Raw genomic sequence first — 18,206 nt, 5'->3', positions numbered from 1 at the left:
TTCATGTACTAGCATACAAACATGACATCAAGCAAATTTGTTGCAGTTGAAAAGTTTTCCTGGCACGACTTGCAGAAGTTAGAAATAAAAGCTTGCAGAGTGTTTTGATTTTACACGTAAGCTTCAAACATATTTGATGTTAATAAGGTAACAGGCTCAGTTTAGGCACTGGGTATGCCAAACTCTTATCAAGACAAACTTAGGAAATACATGCAATTCATGAACTGTAACAAATACAACCGTATCAATACACGTATACTGTCCATGGCCAAATCGTGGAACGTAAAAACTGCAAGCATAGATTAAATACTGCCATGTTTCACCAAATTAAGAACAATCAGTCCTGCATTTTATTTTGTTCGTACTGCTTTTTTCCAGCAATTCTATAACCACAGTTATATATACAAACGTGCATGTTCATGCACTCTGCACACTTGAAAATCAAGGCATGTACAGTCCTGCTTCATAACCAGAACCACGTTAAAAAAAAAATCCCCATATCTTTCCATTAAACACAAACAACTAAGGTACATACAGTAATACCAGTTTACTGCATACGATACAGGATGCTGGCAAAATAATTGACTTCTGAACCAGGCTGGTGCTGCCACTTCTTAACAAGTGCGGTTTTTGGCTGGTGGTTCATTCAATGGAGCAGCATCTTGATCTTTGGCAATCTTCAATGCTACACACTTTTCAGCCTGAGGAGTGAGGAGGATCACATTTAATTACTGGGTATAAATGTATTCAATTAAAAGCATACTAAATGTACATTTATGTATGTATGTTGTCTGCTGTGTACAGTGACCACAAGCATCCATGTATATGTAAAGGAAAAACACTTGAAACAGGTAAATGGGGCGTTTTGAGTACTCTGTCAACAATGTGGGAAATTTGCCCAAACATATTACAAAATATTCTCTTAATGTACCTTGGTGGTCAAATTTAAGTCAGTGAATCAACAATAACACGTCGGATGAAGCCTGAAGTTAGGGTGTTCTGCAGCATCATGAAAGGACTTCCCTCTATCAAGCATGTCTTGAGCTTCTATGTCCTTGGCAGTTTCTTGGCTTTGTCTGTCTAACTTTTTTACAGCAGTCGACAACCTTAATCCACCTTGGTGCTGTCATTGGGGTGGATTTCTCATTATTTATGGGTTTAAGGTGGAAAAAGCATTTAATTTCCGTTTCTCTAGCCAGCGAGCCGGCACTCGCAGCCAAGGACGCCATGTTGTTTACACACTGCTAGGATGTGAAAGCTGAGCAGTGATTGGTTCAGATGGATCACATGGGGTTCCTCTTATTGAAAAAATTATAAAAAAATTTTTTTTTTAATGTCTTGCTACTGTATAGATTTTTTTTTTTTTTTTTTTTTTTTTTTTTTTTTTTTTACTTGAACTCTGTGAAATGTGCTTTTGTATATGTTTAACAAAATTTTAGTGTAAACCTCATTTGGACCTGCTTTACTGGAATGGAAAGAGATTTTTCATCCATGTGCCTACATTTGGATTACAAAAACCTTCATCCTCAACCTGGAGGGAATGACATGACAACAGTCTGGTGGGCTGCCAGGCTAACAATCACCCCTGACATGCCAGACTTTTATTTATTTTTTTTTTTTATGGCACCAAATTATAAGAATAACGCAGGTGAAATAAAGAATATCAACACTGAATAGCCATTAATTTTAGGTGCATCTGCAGAACTCTGAACAGCACTGTCACATTGCTCATAAACGTGAGTCCACCTCTGTGTCTTTGATGCCATGTGAGCCCTTGAAAATTGAAATCGCTTGCGTTTCATGGACCTGAACACTCGTTGGCTAATGTAAGCATGGTGATGCCTAAAAAGTGAAAAAGATGTAATGTGTGGGACATTCATTTTTCTCAAAAACTCCAGAGTCAAGAAACACAGGTGAGGGGGAAAAAAGGAGGCAACAGTGGAGGTGAAAGTGGCAGATGAGAAAGAAGATGGACAGGGGAGTGAGGAGAAGGAAACATGAGTGCAGGCCTTCAAAATAAAGGCAAACGCAGTCAATCTGGCTGTGAAGCAGAGTGGTTGAAGAATACCAAATATAATAGTTATTGTAAATTTCAATTTGTTCTCAATTCTAGCATACTGTTGTATTAAATTTTATTTTTGGTCTGTAACAATGTTGAAATAACAGTTTTTATTAAATGATATAACATTTACGTCAGTTTAAGTGCAGCAAAGTATAATGCTCTCTGTGTTCATAATGTGCTGTTTTGGCCAAGTTCTTAGTTTTACAGTTTGTTATACAATAAAATATTTTCACAATAGTTTATTTAAATGAGTGAAGTTTTTTTTTTTTTTTTTTTTTTTTTTTTTTGCTTGCTGCTTTTGTGTTTCTTAGTGCCATGCATTTTCTGCTCTATGCTTTTAGTGATTTACATTCTTTTTGGTGAGTACCACCGGCCTGAAACAAATTGTGGGGAAAATGCTGACTTGGACCCTAACCTGTATCCTAAAATGACAACTCTATCTTTGCTCCTAGATCTGTTCGGATGATCTTTTGAGCCCTGCTGGAATGACAGTCTCCCGAAATAACCACTCGTTTGACAAAGTGCAAAGTATCACTTGCATTGTGATGATGTGGAGCTGCAATATTTTGGCTATGTGGTGCATTTTTCTGTGCATGATCCAGCATGGAGGTGCTTGAGTGTTGAGGACCCCAGTGGCTGGAGAAGGCCAACAGGATGCCCATGCTTCACCTGGCTGCAGCAGATAGATGATTATTTTAGAGATGTGGGGATGGACCAGTTGTTTGTTTGGGTGGTTGCCATCCAGGACTAGAGGCGGGTTTGTGGTATTGTGGATGCAGCACACTGGTGCATGCACCCAGTCTTGACTTGTACACAACAGTAGAGCAGGTAACTCAGTGGATAAGGAAATGGGCAAATATGATAAATTCTCAGTCATGCTTTTCTTTCAAATACATTTCTTTAATGTTCCACTGTATTTATTTTATTTTTTTTTCATTCTTTAAGGCCATGGAAGAGACCATGAAGCTAGATGAGAAGATGTTCCGTTTCCTCATAGATGGTTTCCCCCGCAATGAAGACAACCTTCAGGGGTGGAACAGAGTCATGGATGGGAAAGCAGATGTCAAATTTGTGCTTTTCTTTGATTGTGAAAATGAGGCAAGTTTTGAATGAGGAAGCAAAACCTTATTTATTGTATACAGGTGTGCTTTCACAATCCCTTTGTCAGTGACAAAACTGATCTGCCCCCCCCCCCCCAAATCCACAGGTTTGCATCGAAAGATGTTTAGAAAGAGGAAAGGACAGTGGACGCACCGATGACAATAAAGAAAGCTTGCAGAAAAGGTACCGTCTTTCAACATAAGCAAAATATCTGACTTCACCATTTGAAAAATGTAATCCTCCACTTTATTTTTTATCAAATCAACCAAATTGTAATTCATTTCTATGAGTTAGAGCCATCTCACTGTTGAGCTGAATTGTTTTCTTTTGTTTTTATGTGTACATAAATATGAACTTAGGATGGATTTGATTTTTGTCTGAGTATAACCAGTGTATGTGATCAGTGCAGGTTTCCTTGACCCCATTTAGTTGACTGTTGCAAGCCTGTATGTTTTTGACCTAATTTGTTCCTCCTCTGAGTCCTTGGTGTTGTCTGACCCCAATAACCAGGCCTTATTTATTTATTTTTTTTTGTAGAATCCAAACTTACCTACGGTCTACACGGCCAATTATTGAACAGTATGAGAAAGAGGGCAAAGTGCGTACTATAGATGCCTCTCGTACTGTGGATGAGGTGAGTAAAGGGCACAGGTGCCAACTAAATAGGTTTTTACATAATTGAATTGGAATTTTGTGGTAATTAGTAAAACTACACATTTTTGGAAAGTGCATGGAATGGCCAATCAGAAAATAGGAAGCCATTGTGGCAACCATCTTGGATTTGTAGAAATGACTGTTTAAAATGGGAATTTTAAACCTACAGTCTTGTTTCTAGTGAATAATACAAATATCCAGGGACAATGAATCCAGTGGTGAGATGTCATATCTTGGTTGTTGTTGTTGTAGTACCTGCAGATGTGAAGCAAAGAGAAAATACACATTAGCGAAAGAGGAAACAATTAGGGAACTGCCCTTACTATGGTAGTAGAAAATGATGACATATTGAACTTATACAGCATCTGTGCTGTTTAATTCCTGGTTCTAGAATTAGAATCCTAGTTAACATCGAAGCCTGAGATACTGAAAGAAAGATGATTGTAGTCATTAACACTTGAAAATCCAAGATGGATGCCCATAGCTATGATTTGCCCACATATACATTTTTGTAATTTGTGCCCTTAGATTCCTTTGCCGTGAAAATGTATATGTAGCAACTGTGGGTCAAGATCCTACGTCATCTGAAAGCAGAGATGAGATGTCATGTTTACAAATCCACAATGGCTGCCATGATGGCTTCTGGGAAAATGACACCATCCATTTTCTGATTGGCTGTTGTATGCACTTTTCAGAAATGTATAGTTTTGCAAATCTCTACAAAATTCCTAAAAAAAATCTAGTACCTGAACATGGTGAACCTGACAAAAAGGTGGATTGGATGTACAAACATTGCTAGTATGAGCATAGTTTAATCAGGGTCACTGTTGACAACCATCTGGGAGTTGCCACAGTTTTTCTTGGTTACCACACGCAATGCTGTTTGCACCTAAGGGTGTGTTTAAATTGCTGATAGACCTGTGGGGCAGGGTACGAATGGATAGCAACTGTTTAAAAAGGGTCAGGTACACATGATGGTTATTTGGGATTTGTAGGGCTTTGCCATACAACAAAATGGCCATTGTATATCCATGATATTGGTTAGAATTTTTTGCATGATTAAAGGGTGTCATATTATGACATAAATAGCTGGGTTTCTATTACAGATTAAAGCAGTACCAAGATGGTGTAGGTGTGTTTAGGAAGCCTTCCGCTCTTGGTTTTTCTACTGTGTTTTTGTTTGGTTGGCAATGTTTCTCTCCTGGTTTATTACGCCAAGCATTACGGCTCCTGAGACTATTTAGTGGATTTTTTTCTGGATGTTGCGTGTTCCCCGTTTCTGTCAGCTGTGTGATTGAGACAATGCGAGAGAGTAAAGGTGGCAATCAAAATAACTGTCCTCATCTTGTGAGGACTTAAGTGCTGCACTGTAGTTTGTAAGAATGCAGACTGCTCACTGGGCGATTATAAAATCCACTCCCTGTCCAGGCTGACTGGTTTTAAAGCATGATAGCCCTGTCACACTTTGATGATTTAGCCTGTGTATGCCAACTTGTGAAAAATACACCGAATACGCTGGCATACGTCTAAGATATAGGTAGGTTTTGTGTAAGTTAAATGTACATTGAAGCATGCTGGTATATGGCACGGCGAGTATGTCAAAAACTATTGTGCATGCACAATATTTTTTTGACGCATGCCAGCATATGACTCGTACATCCCACATATGCGGGCCATAAACTGTAGGTAAGTTATGATTGTTGGCATGTGTTTTTTATAACTTATTCATCAGTCGAAATACGTCTGATGCTGTACATTGATTGGCTCAACAACTGAAAGCTGCAGTCCTCATGCGAAGAGTTCAGACTGTTACAAATACTAAAACCATTTACACACCGAGTAAATATAAAGTCTTAATCTTACCTGTTCATTTCAGTCAGGTTGATCATCACAGCCTGACGAAAACTTATCCACATAAACGACATCTGAAAATACTGTAGTTTCTTTTAGTAGCTGAAGAAACGTAGTGTTTTTAAAGAAGTCCCTCAGTGGTTTGTCTGCTCTTGGCGCGTTTCTCAGCCTGAACCCGAGAACGGCAGCGCTTTGTGCCACAGTGAGAAAATTAAGCTATTTTAAAAGCTGAAAAACTCTCATCGCCTCATTCATTCACGTCAGCCTTCATCACAGGCATCAGTCGATTCTTTGACATTCTGCATGCGATGAAAATAAATCCCATGATCCACCAAGACAAAAATGAAATGAAATAAAAAAAAAATGCTCAATTTCTCTGTTTGGCCTCTGTGTGGAGTAGAGAGGCCTTGCGACAGCTTACATGCACTCAATGATGTGCATGTCAACATCTACATCAGTGGTGCCCAAAGACATTCTAGAAAGGGCCAAGAGGGTGCAGGTTTTCTTTGCAGCCACTGACTCCAGCAGGTGATTTCACTGATGAACTCATCCCATTTGCTCACAGTGATAATAATCTAAAATAACTAAACCTAACCCAAACGCATTGTAAAAAAAACAACAAAAAAACTTGTTTTCATGACATTTTCCTCATTGTTTCTGCATCTTACCTGTGATGGTATAATCAATGTGCACCAGTCTTTTAGGAGATAGAAACTGCCAAGAAAATAATGCCAAAGCTTTTGTTTTGCAAGGGGAATTATTATTTTTTGATTCGTTAATAATTTATAGATTCCTGCATGTTATTTTATAAGTGGTAGTCTCATGGCAATGACATCTATTTGATGCAACAGCACGTTAAAAAACAACTGAAAAAACTACAGAAGTTGTCAGAAAACTCAATTTATTGTAGTGTGTGTGTGTTAAGGAACTGTCACAACCCATTTTGTCTTCTTTGTACACTTGGTATTCCGGATGCCAGCATTTGACAGGAGGCAAGGAGTGCCGCAGTATTCCAAACACAAACAGACCTGCCAACTATTTTATGTATTCATTGTGTATTTTACACAACTGTGTGTTACAAAATTGGACTTTGAACCTTTCCTGAAGCAATCAAATTGGACAAAAATAACCAGAAGAAGCAGAGCTTTGCCACAAACGTAATGTGTAAATCTACTAATTACATGTTTTCCTTAAATGTAAAAAAGCGAACAGTTTTTGACATTGAAGCAGTGGTGGCTGCACAGTTAGAGACTGTAAAGAGCTTCACTGGGAAAGCATGCTGTGTTTCCCCGTCTAGTGTTGGCAGGTTAACTGAGCTAAGCTAATGTTGTTAACATTGCTCCAAAAAACAGACTTTATCGACAGGTTTTGAGAACTTGCATGTCAAAAACTTTTTTAAGTGTGCCAAATGATATTAAAAAACAGAAAGAAGAGGATTGTTGGTCAGTGGTCAGATTGTGCAGCAGTGCCACTGTAATAATGTGGTAAAGGTGAGCACAACTAAAATGCAGAGATAAACTTGGCTATTTACTACACTTTTAGTTGGAACTCAGACTTTTTTGTATGACTAAATAATGTGATAGCCAAGGCAGGAATCAAAAGGCACGGCCCCTCTAAGAGCATACTCATGGAGATCAAATCATCTGCATAAAAATGGCTCCTGGAACAGCAGTCAAAGCTACACTTGGCTGGAATGCTTCCATAATATTGCTCAGATGTCTGGTATCATTTTGTGTGTGTGTGTCTGATACTGGGCTTTTTAAACTGCACTGGTGTCTAAACCATGTCTGAACTGATTGATCCATTTCCTGCCGCTTATCCGGGTTCAGGCTGTGGTAGCAGTAGATAAAGGAGCTCATCCCAAGGCATTTCCAAGCTATCTGGGAGATATAATCCCTCCAGCATGTCTAGTTGGACATGACTGGAAGATATTCCATAGGGAGACGACCAGGGGGTACCTCAGCTGTCTCCTTTCCATGCAAAAAAAGTAGCGGCTCTACTCTGAGTCTCTTTTGGAAATTGGAATTTTTCATGCTGTTCTGGAGTGGAAGCCCAGATACCCGACAGAGGAATCTCCGTTTTGCAGCTTGTATCGATGACCTTGTTCTTTCAGGCATTACCCAAAGTTCATGACCATAGATGATAGGAGAGTAAATCAGCTGGTAAATCAAGTGTCATGCCTTCTGGCTCAGAACTGATACTGTTTAAAAAAAAAAATAAAAAATACATGAAGGTTGATGACATTAAATGTCTTTTATAATTTTCAAATTTGAATGCCAAATTGAGCAATATATGAACACTGTCAATTTAATCTAGTGTGGCTTAAATAAACACTCAGAAATTCACTTGGTACAAATCTAAAATATTTGACATGTACAGAATTTATAATAAGCCCTTTTTAATTTGACTTTTGTCATTAAATTTGCATTTTGGTAAAAGAGGATGCACACCGAAAATAAGAAGGCCCCTTGCCAGTCTACCTTTATGGAAAAACCCATGTGTGACATGCTTTAATCAAATATGATGTGATTATTAAATCATTTTATTTTATTTCTAAACATTACATTGGGCACGTTTTGGTGCAGCCAGTCTTCTCTGTGTAGGCCTGATCCTGTCAGATCTCAGACACCAAGCAGAGTGAGTCCTGGTTAATACTTGGATGACCAGAGGCTGTGTGTTTCTGCTGGGAGTTGCTTCAGGAAGAGCATCTGGTATCAAATCCAGAATGATCTGTGATCTGTGCTGGATCCACTGTGGTGATCCTGAACAAAACAGAAGCAGCTGCAAGGCCAACAACAACAACAACTTAGCCCAGGGTTCGGCACATGTAAAATACTGCATTTTGTTTTCTTCTTCTCGATTTCACCTTACAGACCGAGTGGTCAGAATGATAGGTTTGCTAGCTTGACTAATGCAGGTGGCTAAAGGATCACTCTCTTAATGTTTAAAGTAAGCCCCTTCAGCTTCTCCCTTGTTTTCCACTTGGGATCACCAAAGCAAATCTGAGGTGGATCGCCATGTTGATTTGGAACAAATTTTACACCAGCTACCTTTGCTGATACAGCTCCACACTACATGAACAGTGGGCAGGGGTCACAACAGTACAGTAGAGTGAATGCAGTACTGCCCCTGCTGTACCGATTCTCCAGCCAATCGCATGCTGCATTGTCCCCTCACTTGTGAACAAGACCCAGAGGAACTTGAACTTCTTCACTTGGGGCAAGACCTCATTCCCTACCCGGAGTAGGCAATCCATCAGTTTCCTGCTGAGAGCCATGGCTCCAGATTTAGATGTGCTGATCCTCTTTCCAGCCACTCCACACTTGACTGTGAACCGATCCAGTGAGTGTTGGAGGTCACAGGCCGATGAAGCCAACAGGACCACATCATCTGCAAAAAGCAGCAACGAGACCCTGAGCCCACCAAACTGAAAACTCTCTTGCCTCCGACTACGTCTCAATATCCTGTCCATGAATATCACAAACAGGATTGGTGACAAGGACCAACTTCCACCTAAAATGAGTCTGACTTACTGCCGAGAACCCGAACACAGCTCTTGCTTTGTGAATACAGAGATTGAATGGCCCTCAGAAGGGACCCCCTCACTCCATACTCCCGCATCACCTCCCACAGTATCTCCTGGTCCTGATCATACACCTTCTCCAAGTCCACAAAACACATGTAGACATGTTGTTGTTTTTGTAAATTCTGTGCAGCCTCTGTGTTGGAACAGCATGCCAAACATGCCAAATGAACAATACACATTATTTTGCACATTTGAAAGAAGGAATCCTCAGTGCATCTGTAACTAAATTAGCATGCTTTTTTTTTCTTTCTTTTTTTTTGAGCTGTTCTCTTGGCTGAAGTTCTGTCAAAAAAAAAAACAAAAAAACAAACTAAACAACTGGAGTGCCCAGTCATATGAAGGTTATTCCCTCTCTTTATTCAAGAGTGTCATCTCTTAGCTTGAGCATAATTTGTTCATGTCAGCCTTCAGCACTTCCTCCTCATTCAAATCATTGTCATCATGTTCTTGGTTTATTGTAGTGGTTGGCTTCCAGCTTAATGGTGCAGTACCACCACCATCTGGTCTGGAGTGCAGCTCGTGCAGTGCCTCATTCAGATCAACACACAGAAGCAGCCTGTTTATCATGTAGACACTGCCATCATGTGGCTGTACATGATAATGCAATTTTCTTGTTTTGACTCGCAAGCTGCTTACAAATAGAAGTTGTGGGACCAGACAGGCAAGTAAAAAGCATGACTTATTGTCCCCTGGAGCTCAAAGATAAGACAGAAAAACAAATGTGATCAGTATTAAGTAGCTTTGTCCTTTTCTTGTTTTGTGTTTAGAAGAGATGTGTCATGGCATTATTTTCTTTTGCGTTACAGCTTGAGAGATGAAAAGACCCAGTTTGATTTACTTAGCATTTCCCCCACTGGAATAGAAATTAAATATACCTTTTTAAAATACAGTCCATGGGTTATTTGATTTATAGACTTTTGGTGAGGGGTCAGCTGGCTCCTAACTTGAAAATCTTACGCGGCAGTCAGAATTTCCAGGAACCACTGAGCAACTAAAACAAAAACTTATGTTTTCATTATTTGTTCTTAAACATGCCATTTGACACTGAAAAGTAAATTATTACAATAAAGAACCTGAAACAATTGAGCTGAATGAACACTGTTTGAAGCTTGAAGTGTTTGCTGAGCTTATGGTTCACACAGTAGACACACAACAGACAGTTATGTCTTTGTGTGAAAATGACTATAGCCAGTTACATCTATGAGAAAAGAATTGAAGAGGTGTTCTGACATGTGGTACACAGCAGAATGGGAAAATAAACTGAGCTCTAATCATCAATGCCTCTGTTAATCTGAGCACTTGTTAGTTCTGTCGCTCTCTACACTGAACAAAAATATAAACAACACTTTTGTTTTTGCTCCCGTTTTTCATGAGCTGAACTCAAAGATCTAAAACTTTTTCTATATACGGGTGATTCTTTAACCACGGGCACTATTGGCCTTGTAAATGTAATTTCCACCACACCATTGCCTTACAATATAAAGCACCTTGGGGCAACTGTTTGTTGTGATTTGGCGCTATATACATGTGCTCTGATGTCACTGTTTATCTCCATAGAAACTACCCAAACAATCTTTCATACAAACTGTTTAAAGGGACATTACAGTGTTGTGGTGGAAATTACGGCAATAGTGTGGGACAACTACATTTTGTTTTAAAAAAAATCACAACAGTTCTGACATTGAATACCCCAATTATGTTTTGATTATTTTACTGATATTTTATTCAGAGATATTTTAAAACATTAGAAAACGTTTCTTTACCATTCATTTTTATCATTGAAGATCAAAAGTCTGGGTGTGGGACAAGCACAAAACTGCAATATTTGCATATAATGATGCTGAAAACAGGTGAAAAATTAATCATAGACTACTAGAACAAATTTCTTAACACACTTTCATTGTAAAGATAACTATAAAAGTGTGAAATTTCACCTTTTTTTCTGTTCTTCATACAATATGATCAAAGGACATAAGTGCCCGTAGTCTAAGAATCACCCATACACAAAAGACGTATTTCTCTCAAATATTGTTCACAAATCTGTCTAAATTTGTGTTAGTGAGCACTTCTCCTTTGCTGAGATGATCCATCCCACCTCACAGGTGTGGCATACCAAAGTGCTGATTAGACAGCATGATTATTGCACAGGTGTGCCTTAGGCTGGCCACAATCAAAGGCCATTCTGAAATGTGCAGCCTTGCTTTATTGGAGGGACTTGGGGTGGGGGGGGTCTGAAAACCAGTAAGTATCTACTGTGACCACCATTTGCCTCTTGCAGTTCAACACATCTCCTTCACAGAGTTGTTCAATAGCCAGACGCCATTGAATGTGACCATTTGCCCACTCAAGTTAGTTACGATGATGAATTGCAGTCAGGTCGAGACCCCGATGAGGACAATGAGCATGCAGATGAGCTTCCCTGAGATGGTTTGTGCAGAAATTCTTTGGGTCTGCAAACCAATTGTTACAGCAGCTGTCCGTCTGGCTGGTCTCAGATGATCTTGGAGGTGAACATGCTGTATGTGGAGGTCCTGGGCTGGTGTGGTTACACGCGGTCTGTGCTTGTGAGGCCTGTTGATGTACTGCCAAATAGACAGCTTGTGGTAGAGAAATGAACATTCAATTTACGGGCAACAGCTCCGGTGGACAATCCTGAAGTCAGCATGCCAATTACAGAGAGAAAGGGGTCTTTTGTGTAGACATTTGCTGTTTGGTATGCTCATGTATTTTGGGTCAAGGATGAATGCAGTGAAAACGTAAAGTTGATAGAACTAATATTTTTGTCGGGATATTAGGTAACAACAATGAACAATGGATGTTGATAATTAAATTCTGGACTCACGCCATCCCAGCAGGGGGCGATAAATCATCTGTATAAAAGCCAAGTGGCGCAGAAACTGGGGAGAGCTGACATTTACCGTTTGGTATGCTTATGTATTTTGGATCAAGGATGAATACCGTGTAATTGGAAATTTGATAGGACTAATATTTTTGGAGAAATTAGGGATACTGGGTAACAACATTGAACAATGGATGTTGATTTTACCATTAATCAGTCCCTGGTAACCACACAAGCGCTGAAAAAAGGAAATATCTCAACCTTGCCAGTTGTAAAACATGACATTAACTAAATGTGCCAAATAATAAATACAGTTGTTCACAAAACTTTCTCATTTTAATTTCCTACACTTTCAGCTACAATCATTATAGAAAATTTGCACAATTTACCACCCTTGAAAACCACCCTCATTTTATGAACACTACTCAATCTATAGAATCCGTGGATCCCTATGGGCAACACGCTAGTGTATATGTATACATCTTATGTGAAAGTTTTTATGTTGGCAGGTCTGCAAACAGGTTTAATATGCTTCTGTCAAAGTAAGGTGGATTTTTATTGTAGTCTTTGTTTTTGTAAAGTTATGGTCAGTAGAGATGATTGTTGTCTGAAAAAAAGAGCTCTATTCCACTTCATCTGAAGTGGAATTCTATTTTTAATTGGACTGAATCAGTGTCTCTGAAACCAGATGCTTCAAGGGCTCCACAGTAATGACTAAACCGCTATAAATGCGGTCAATGTACCATATAAACCACCACACGCACCCATTCAGAAGTCGTACAGACACGCAAACGAGAGCAGTCGCTCAGATGCAGATTCCAGTTTTGTAGTTGAGGCTCAAATCCTCAAAGCCAAACCATAAATAAAAGGAAGAAAAGAAAGTGTGTGTGTGTACAAAGATGTAAGTTCATATAAAAGACAAAAAAAACATGGACTTCTATGTTCAAAATGTGGCAAATTCTGAAAATAACTTCAAGAACAGCAGTTGGGACATGTGGCAGACATGACATCCCAACATAAAAAAGGAGCAAGTGCTAATATTTTGTTAAATATAATGGCCAACAGGTTTTTGAGTGCAATGGTAAGAATATTTGCACGTCTTGAAAGCTGGAAGATCATTTTCAGAGGTGTCTGTGCATTCATTCTTTCAATTAATGAGAATACTTTCCATTGCACCTCTGTTAAGAAGAATAGCAGTGTTTAAAAAAAAAAGAGTAAAGCTTTATTCACTTTCTGCGAAGCAATAACAAATTTTACAAATTTTTCACCGTTTTCTTTTGCAATTGAATGTGCGGTGTTCTCAATTCAATTGTGTGTGTGTGTATGAAATTTAAAGGTATTTTAAGGATTTTGAGCTTTACTCAATTTTTTTAAAACACACTTATTTTGAACACACCTGTATGACACTGAAATAGATCTGTGCCATTTGATATTTTACTTCAAATTAAAGGGGTTTTTATTATTAAATTAAAGAGGTGCTGTGCAGGAAGCGGACTACACTGGAGCACAGAGCCGTTTGTGTTTCCACCCATCAGTTAACTCTGCCCCACAGGTTACTCACCAACACACCGCTAAGGTTAGCTTTGCACCTGTGTGGAAACACACATCTGTTTTCATCAGCCAGTGGGGAAAAAGTGCTTGTATGGCTGATAAAGATGCCCTCATGAACACTGCGGCTACTGCAGTTAGCTTCCTCATATCATGGACGCATTATATAAAAAGCTAATGGGGCATTCAAGAGAGCAAAATTTAGAGTACAAATAAAAAACAGTAAATGGAACTAAAATGTACAATACATGATGCTGCTCATACAGTGGGGCAATTAATGAATGTCACATGACGTACAATCCACCAGTCCAGTAACAAGTATCTATTTAGGTGTCATATAATGGTTGATATTTTAGATATAGACAAATTGTGTGCTCACTGTTTATTCACATTCTATAAACGTACATTAAATTATTGCTTACAACCATGGAATGCAAATAGTAGAAACATATTTTAAACAAACTATAATTTACAAAACCCAAAAGTTAAACTAAATTTAGCTTTGATAACCGCTAATATGCTAACTGAAAAGTTAACTGTGATTAACGCTAAACCAATAAATGTCTAAAGTGTTGATCACTAGGTTTTGTAATATGAATTTAGCTTTGTCTTTGTTTTTTGACTCTAAAACCATTTAAAAAATAAAACAATGTTGTAGCATAAACATGGAAGATTCCAGAATGGGTTTGGTATGCCAAAATCAGATTATCAAAATGTGCGTTAATAACTAATTGAGAAAATGAAAATAAAATTTTCCATCAAACATAGTTTATTAATAGACTATATGAAAGAAGATATTTTGAGAAATAAAAAATATGCAAAGAAAATGATTTTAATAATTCATATACGCTGGTTTGACCTCCTGCTCCTCATCTCCACTTCTGTGATTTGTCAGTTTCACGTCTTAAATTGGTGTATAAGCTCCAATGGGAACAAACATAATTAAGGTTTACAAACATTTTTGACTGTTTCATTTAAAACATAAAATATAGCTGACTTCAGGTTGGTGGAACTAAATTTAGTGGAAGCTAATTAGTTTAATGGTTTTTAACCCTCATCAGCACCGATGTTCCAGGCAACCTGGGGTCCATGCGGATGCCTAAGAGAAAAATACAGGAATATTGCATTAAAATATGACTGAACTAACTTTTATTTACTTTTATGTTGAAGACTTTCTTACATACATTCACGGACTTTGAAATTAAGTATAACTCTTGGAGAATATGCTTTAAGAAACAATAATTAAATCCAACATCAGAAAAATTAAGGCTCGTGTCAACATTTTCTGCTAATCATGATCTTAATCTAAACCTTAACCCATAGAAGATCAATTATATGGCAGTTGCATCTAAAAAAAAAAAGTCAATTAAAATGCCCTCACAGCACACATGCAACCTGATTACAAAACAGTGAACCTTACTTTCATCAATACAAGCTCATGTAATAATGCAATTACTTCTGGATCATGCTAATAAAAATGTCCTTATAGCACACATGTACCACATGTACAAGAAAAGAATTATTCACTTCCTCTCTCTCACTCTATTTACATGCACTCATCACACATGATGCTTGGTGTTGAGTGAGTTTTGCACACATGAAGTGTATTTTCTTGTCAGTTTCTCTTGGTCACAAGATGCAGCCTCTGAGAGGTGAGTCTTCTCTTCAGAAACTGATTCAGTACCAAACAGAGTCATTTTCATTATGCCCATCATCATCGTCATCACGTGAGGACTCTAGGATTAATTTTAGGGCTTCTATAGCTGTGTATCTTGCCATTTTATTTTCTCTCGCAATTTTTTTCCATGCTAACCTGTAAATATAGGTAAGGAATAACAATGTTTGAATGTTGCAAAGAAGAAATACTTACATGGAACATGATACACATCTTCAAAACACATTTACTTATGGTCAAGTATCAAATAATCCAGGGGTCCGTCTGTGTGGACCCCAAAAGGAAACCTTAATTTTTCAAAAATATTCCTTGATAGTTTTCCAAAAACATAATGGATTCACAAAGTGGACATGTAGTGTGAGGAATACTTTAAAGGATTTGGCTGGAGACCAATTAAAAATGCATTTTTTTTTTTTTTTTTATAGCGTTTACCCCTCCGTGGTCCACACGGACTCCAGGTGTGCTTATTAGGGTTAAGTTAGCTGAAATGCTAATTCACTAACACAAATGTTAGCTTCGGTAATTAGCTGTTAGGTTTGTTGAAGTGTGTCCACCTCTAATTTTGATACTGCAATGGGCCCAAAAACCATTTTTTTTAATCGATAAATGGTAAATGGACTGCATCTATGCTGTGCTTTTCCATCTGCATCAGATGCTCAAAGTGCTTTACAAATAATGCTTCACATTCAGGGTGCTGCCATACAAGGCGCTCACTACACACTTGGAGCAGTAGGGGGTTAAAGACCTTGCCCAAGGGCCCTTAGTGATTTTCGAGTCAGGCTGGGATTTGAACAGAGGATCTTCTGGTCTCAAGCCCAATGCCTTAACCACTAGACCATCACATGCAATCATTATATTTAATACATGTATTGTGCATTTTGTACTACTCATCAGTACATTTTATGCAGGGGTGAAGCCCAAGTGGTTTGTGCGCTTGGTTTCAGTGAGGAAGGTTCCAGGTTCAAACCCCACCCCTGCCCATTTTCTCCGTGTAACGTGTAGTGGCATCAGAAAGGGCGTCCAGCGTAAAACTTGTGCCAAATCAACGTGCATATAACTCGCTAGATCTGCTGTGGCGACCCAGAGTGAAAACAAAGGAGTACCTGAAGGGACTTGCTCTATCAATGCATTTTATAAAATGATATAGAATAGTTATGGAATTTATTAAAAGCTTAATCTTGTGAAGACCCTTATGTCCATTGATTGTGTACACAGTACCAGTCAAAGGTTTGGACACACTTTGGTACTGAATATTGATGAATATTCAGTACCAGTACCTGAATATATGTTGAAAAATGTTCTTTTTGTTTTCTTTTAGGTATTTGCTGACGTGAAGGCTATCCTGGATAAGGAAGGATGACTTTCCCTGGCTGCTGACAGCATTCTCTTTTAGCTTCCTTTTTATCACCAGCGTTTACATTGTAATAAATTGATGTCTGTTCATATGGTGTTTTACTTTTCCATGTTTTGTAAATGCATTATTTGTTTGAGAGTGTGTGTCCTATGATGTTTTATGAATGCTCAGTAGAACGGCTCACAGCTCATCAGTGCTGTCAGTATAAGACCAGTAAATACAAATGTAGGTGTTTAGTACTGTCAGTAAATCATAGCAGTCATGCAGGAATACCACAAAGTTATATATCACAAGTATTTACAGAATATGTTGTGAGACGAAGTGGTCATGTGGCTGAGCTTTTCCTTCACTTGGGTTCCATGTCAGACTTTGACAGAACAGCCAGCAGACACTGGCAAATAAAATGCAGAAAATGTCTCACGTGTTTGTGTTTGTACCTCACACCTCCTTCCAGTCCACCTTTGGTTTGCACTGTGTGGACAGTAAGGTTTCACAACTAATAACAATGAGCAGCAGTGGGGGAATGAACCTATGTTCCCAGAGTCCAGGATCTCCAGTTGTCCTGTTAACACACATTAATCTTCCTGTTACATTCTGGTCAGGACACATTTCAAGTTTTCCATCCATTTTCTATACCTGCTTACTCCAATTAAAGGCCACAGGGGTGGCACCTATCCCAGGAGTTGTAGGGTATGAGGCAGGGTACACCCAGGACCAGATCCCAGTCTATCACAGAGCCACATACAAACACATTCACACAGACACCAGGGTGATTCTTTAACTACGGGCACTATTGGCCTTGTAAATGTAATTTCCACCACACCATTGCCTTACAATATAAAGCGCCTTGGGGCAACTGTTTGTTGTGATTTGGCGCTATATACATGTGCTCTGATGTTACTGTTTATCTCCATAGAAACTACCCACGCAACCTTTCATACAAACTTTTTAAAGGGACATTATTGTTGTGGTGGAAATTACGGCAATAGTGTGGGACAACTACATTTTGTTTAAAAAAATCACAACAGTTGTATGACATTGAATACCCCAATTATGTTTTGATTATTTTACTGATATTTTATTCAGAGATATTTTAAAACGTTAGAAAAAACGTTTACTATTCATTTTTGTCATTGAAGATCATAAGTCTGGGTGTGGGACAAGCACAAAACAGCAATATTTGCATATAATGATGCTGAAAAAAGGTGAAAAAGTCATCATAGACTACTAGGACAAATTTCTTAAAACACTTTCATTGTAAAGATAACTATAAAAGTGTGAAATTTCCCCTTTTTTTCATAAAATATGATCAAGGGACATAAAAGTGCCCGTAGTCTACGAATCACCCACCAACAGTTTCCATTCGCCCTCATACACAAACTCCACACAGAAAGGCACCATGTGGGAAGTGATCCCATGACCTTCTTGCTGTGAGGCAACAGTGTTAAGCACGAAGCCATGGTGCTGCTCGACAGAACGGAACAGTTGACTGGGTTAGGATTAGGGTTACCCTGCATGTCACTAAATGACGCGAAA

General features: G+C 38.5%; 1 protein-coding gene across 1 annotated transcript in view; it reads left to right on the top strand.

Annotated features, from left to right (window-relative positions):
* The window catches only part of cmpk (cytidylate kinase), a 35,890-nt gene extending 18,568 nt beyond the window's left edge, over positions 1–17,322 (top strand). The window contains exons 3-6 of the mRNA XM_034183983.1: positions 3,008–3,160; positions 3,270–3,346; positions 3,701–3,797; positions 16,635–17,322. Coding sequence (XP_034039874.1) covers positions 3,008–3,160; positions 3,270–3,346; positions 3,701–3,797; positions 16,635–16,676 — 369 coding nt within the window. The 3' untranslated portion in view covers positions 16,677–17,322. The remainder of the gene's footprint in view (positions 1–3,007; positions 3,161–3,269; positions 3,347–3,700; positions 3,798–16,634) is intronic.
* Positions 17,323–18,206: the final 884 nt, after the last annotated feature.

The sequence above is a fragment of the Thalassophryne amazonica genome, chromosome 12 (genome assembly GCF_902500255.1).
Source record: "Thalassophryne amazonica chromosome 12, fThaAma1.1, whole genome shotgun sequence".
Classification (NCBI taxonomy): Eukaryota; Metazoa; Chordata; class Actinopteri; order Batrachoidiformes; family Batrachoididae; genus Thalassophryne; species Thalassophryne amazonica.
The sequence above is the reverse complement of the archived record's forward strand: the minus strand, read 5'-3'. Positions and strand labels throughout refer to the sequence as shown.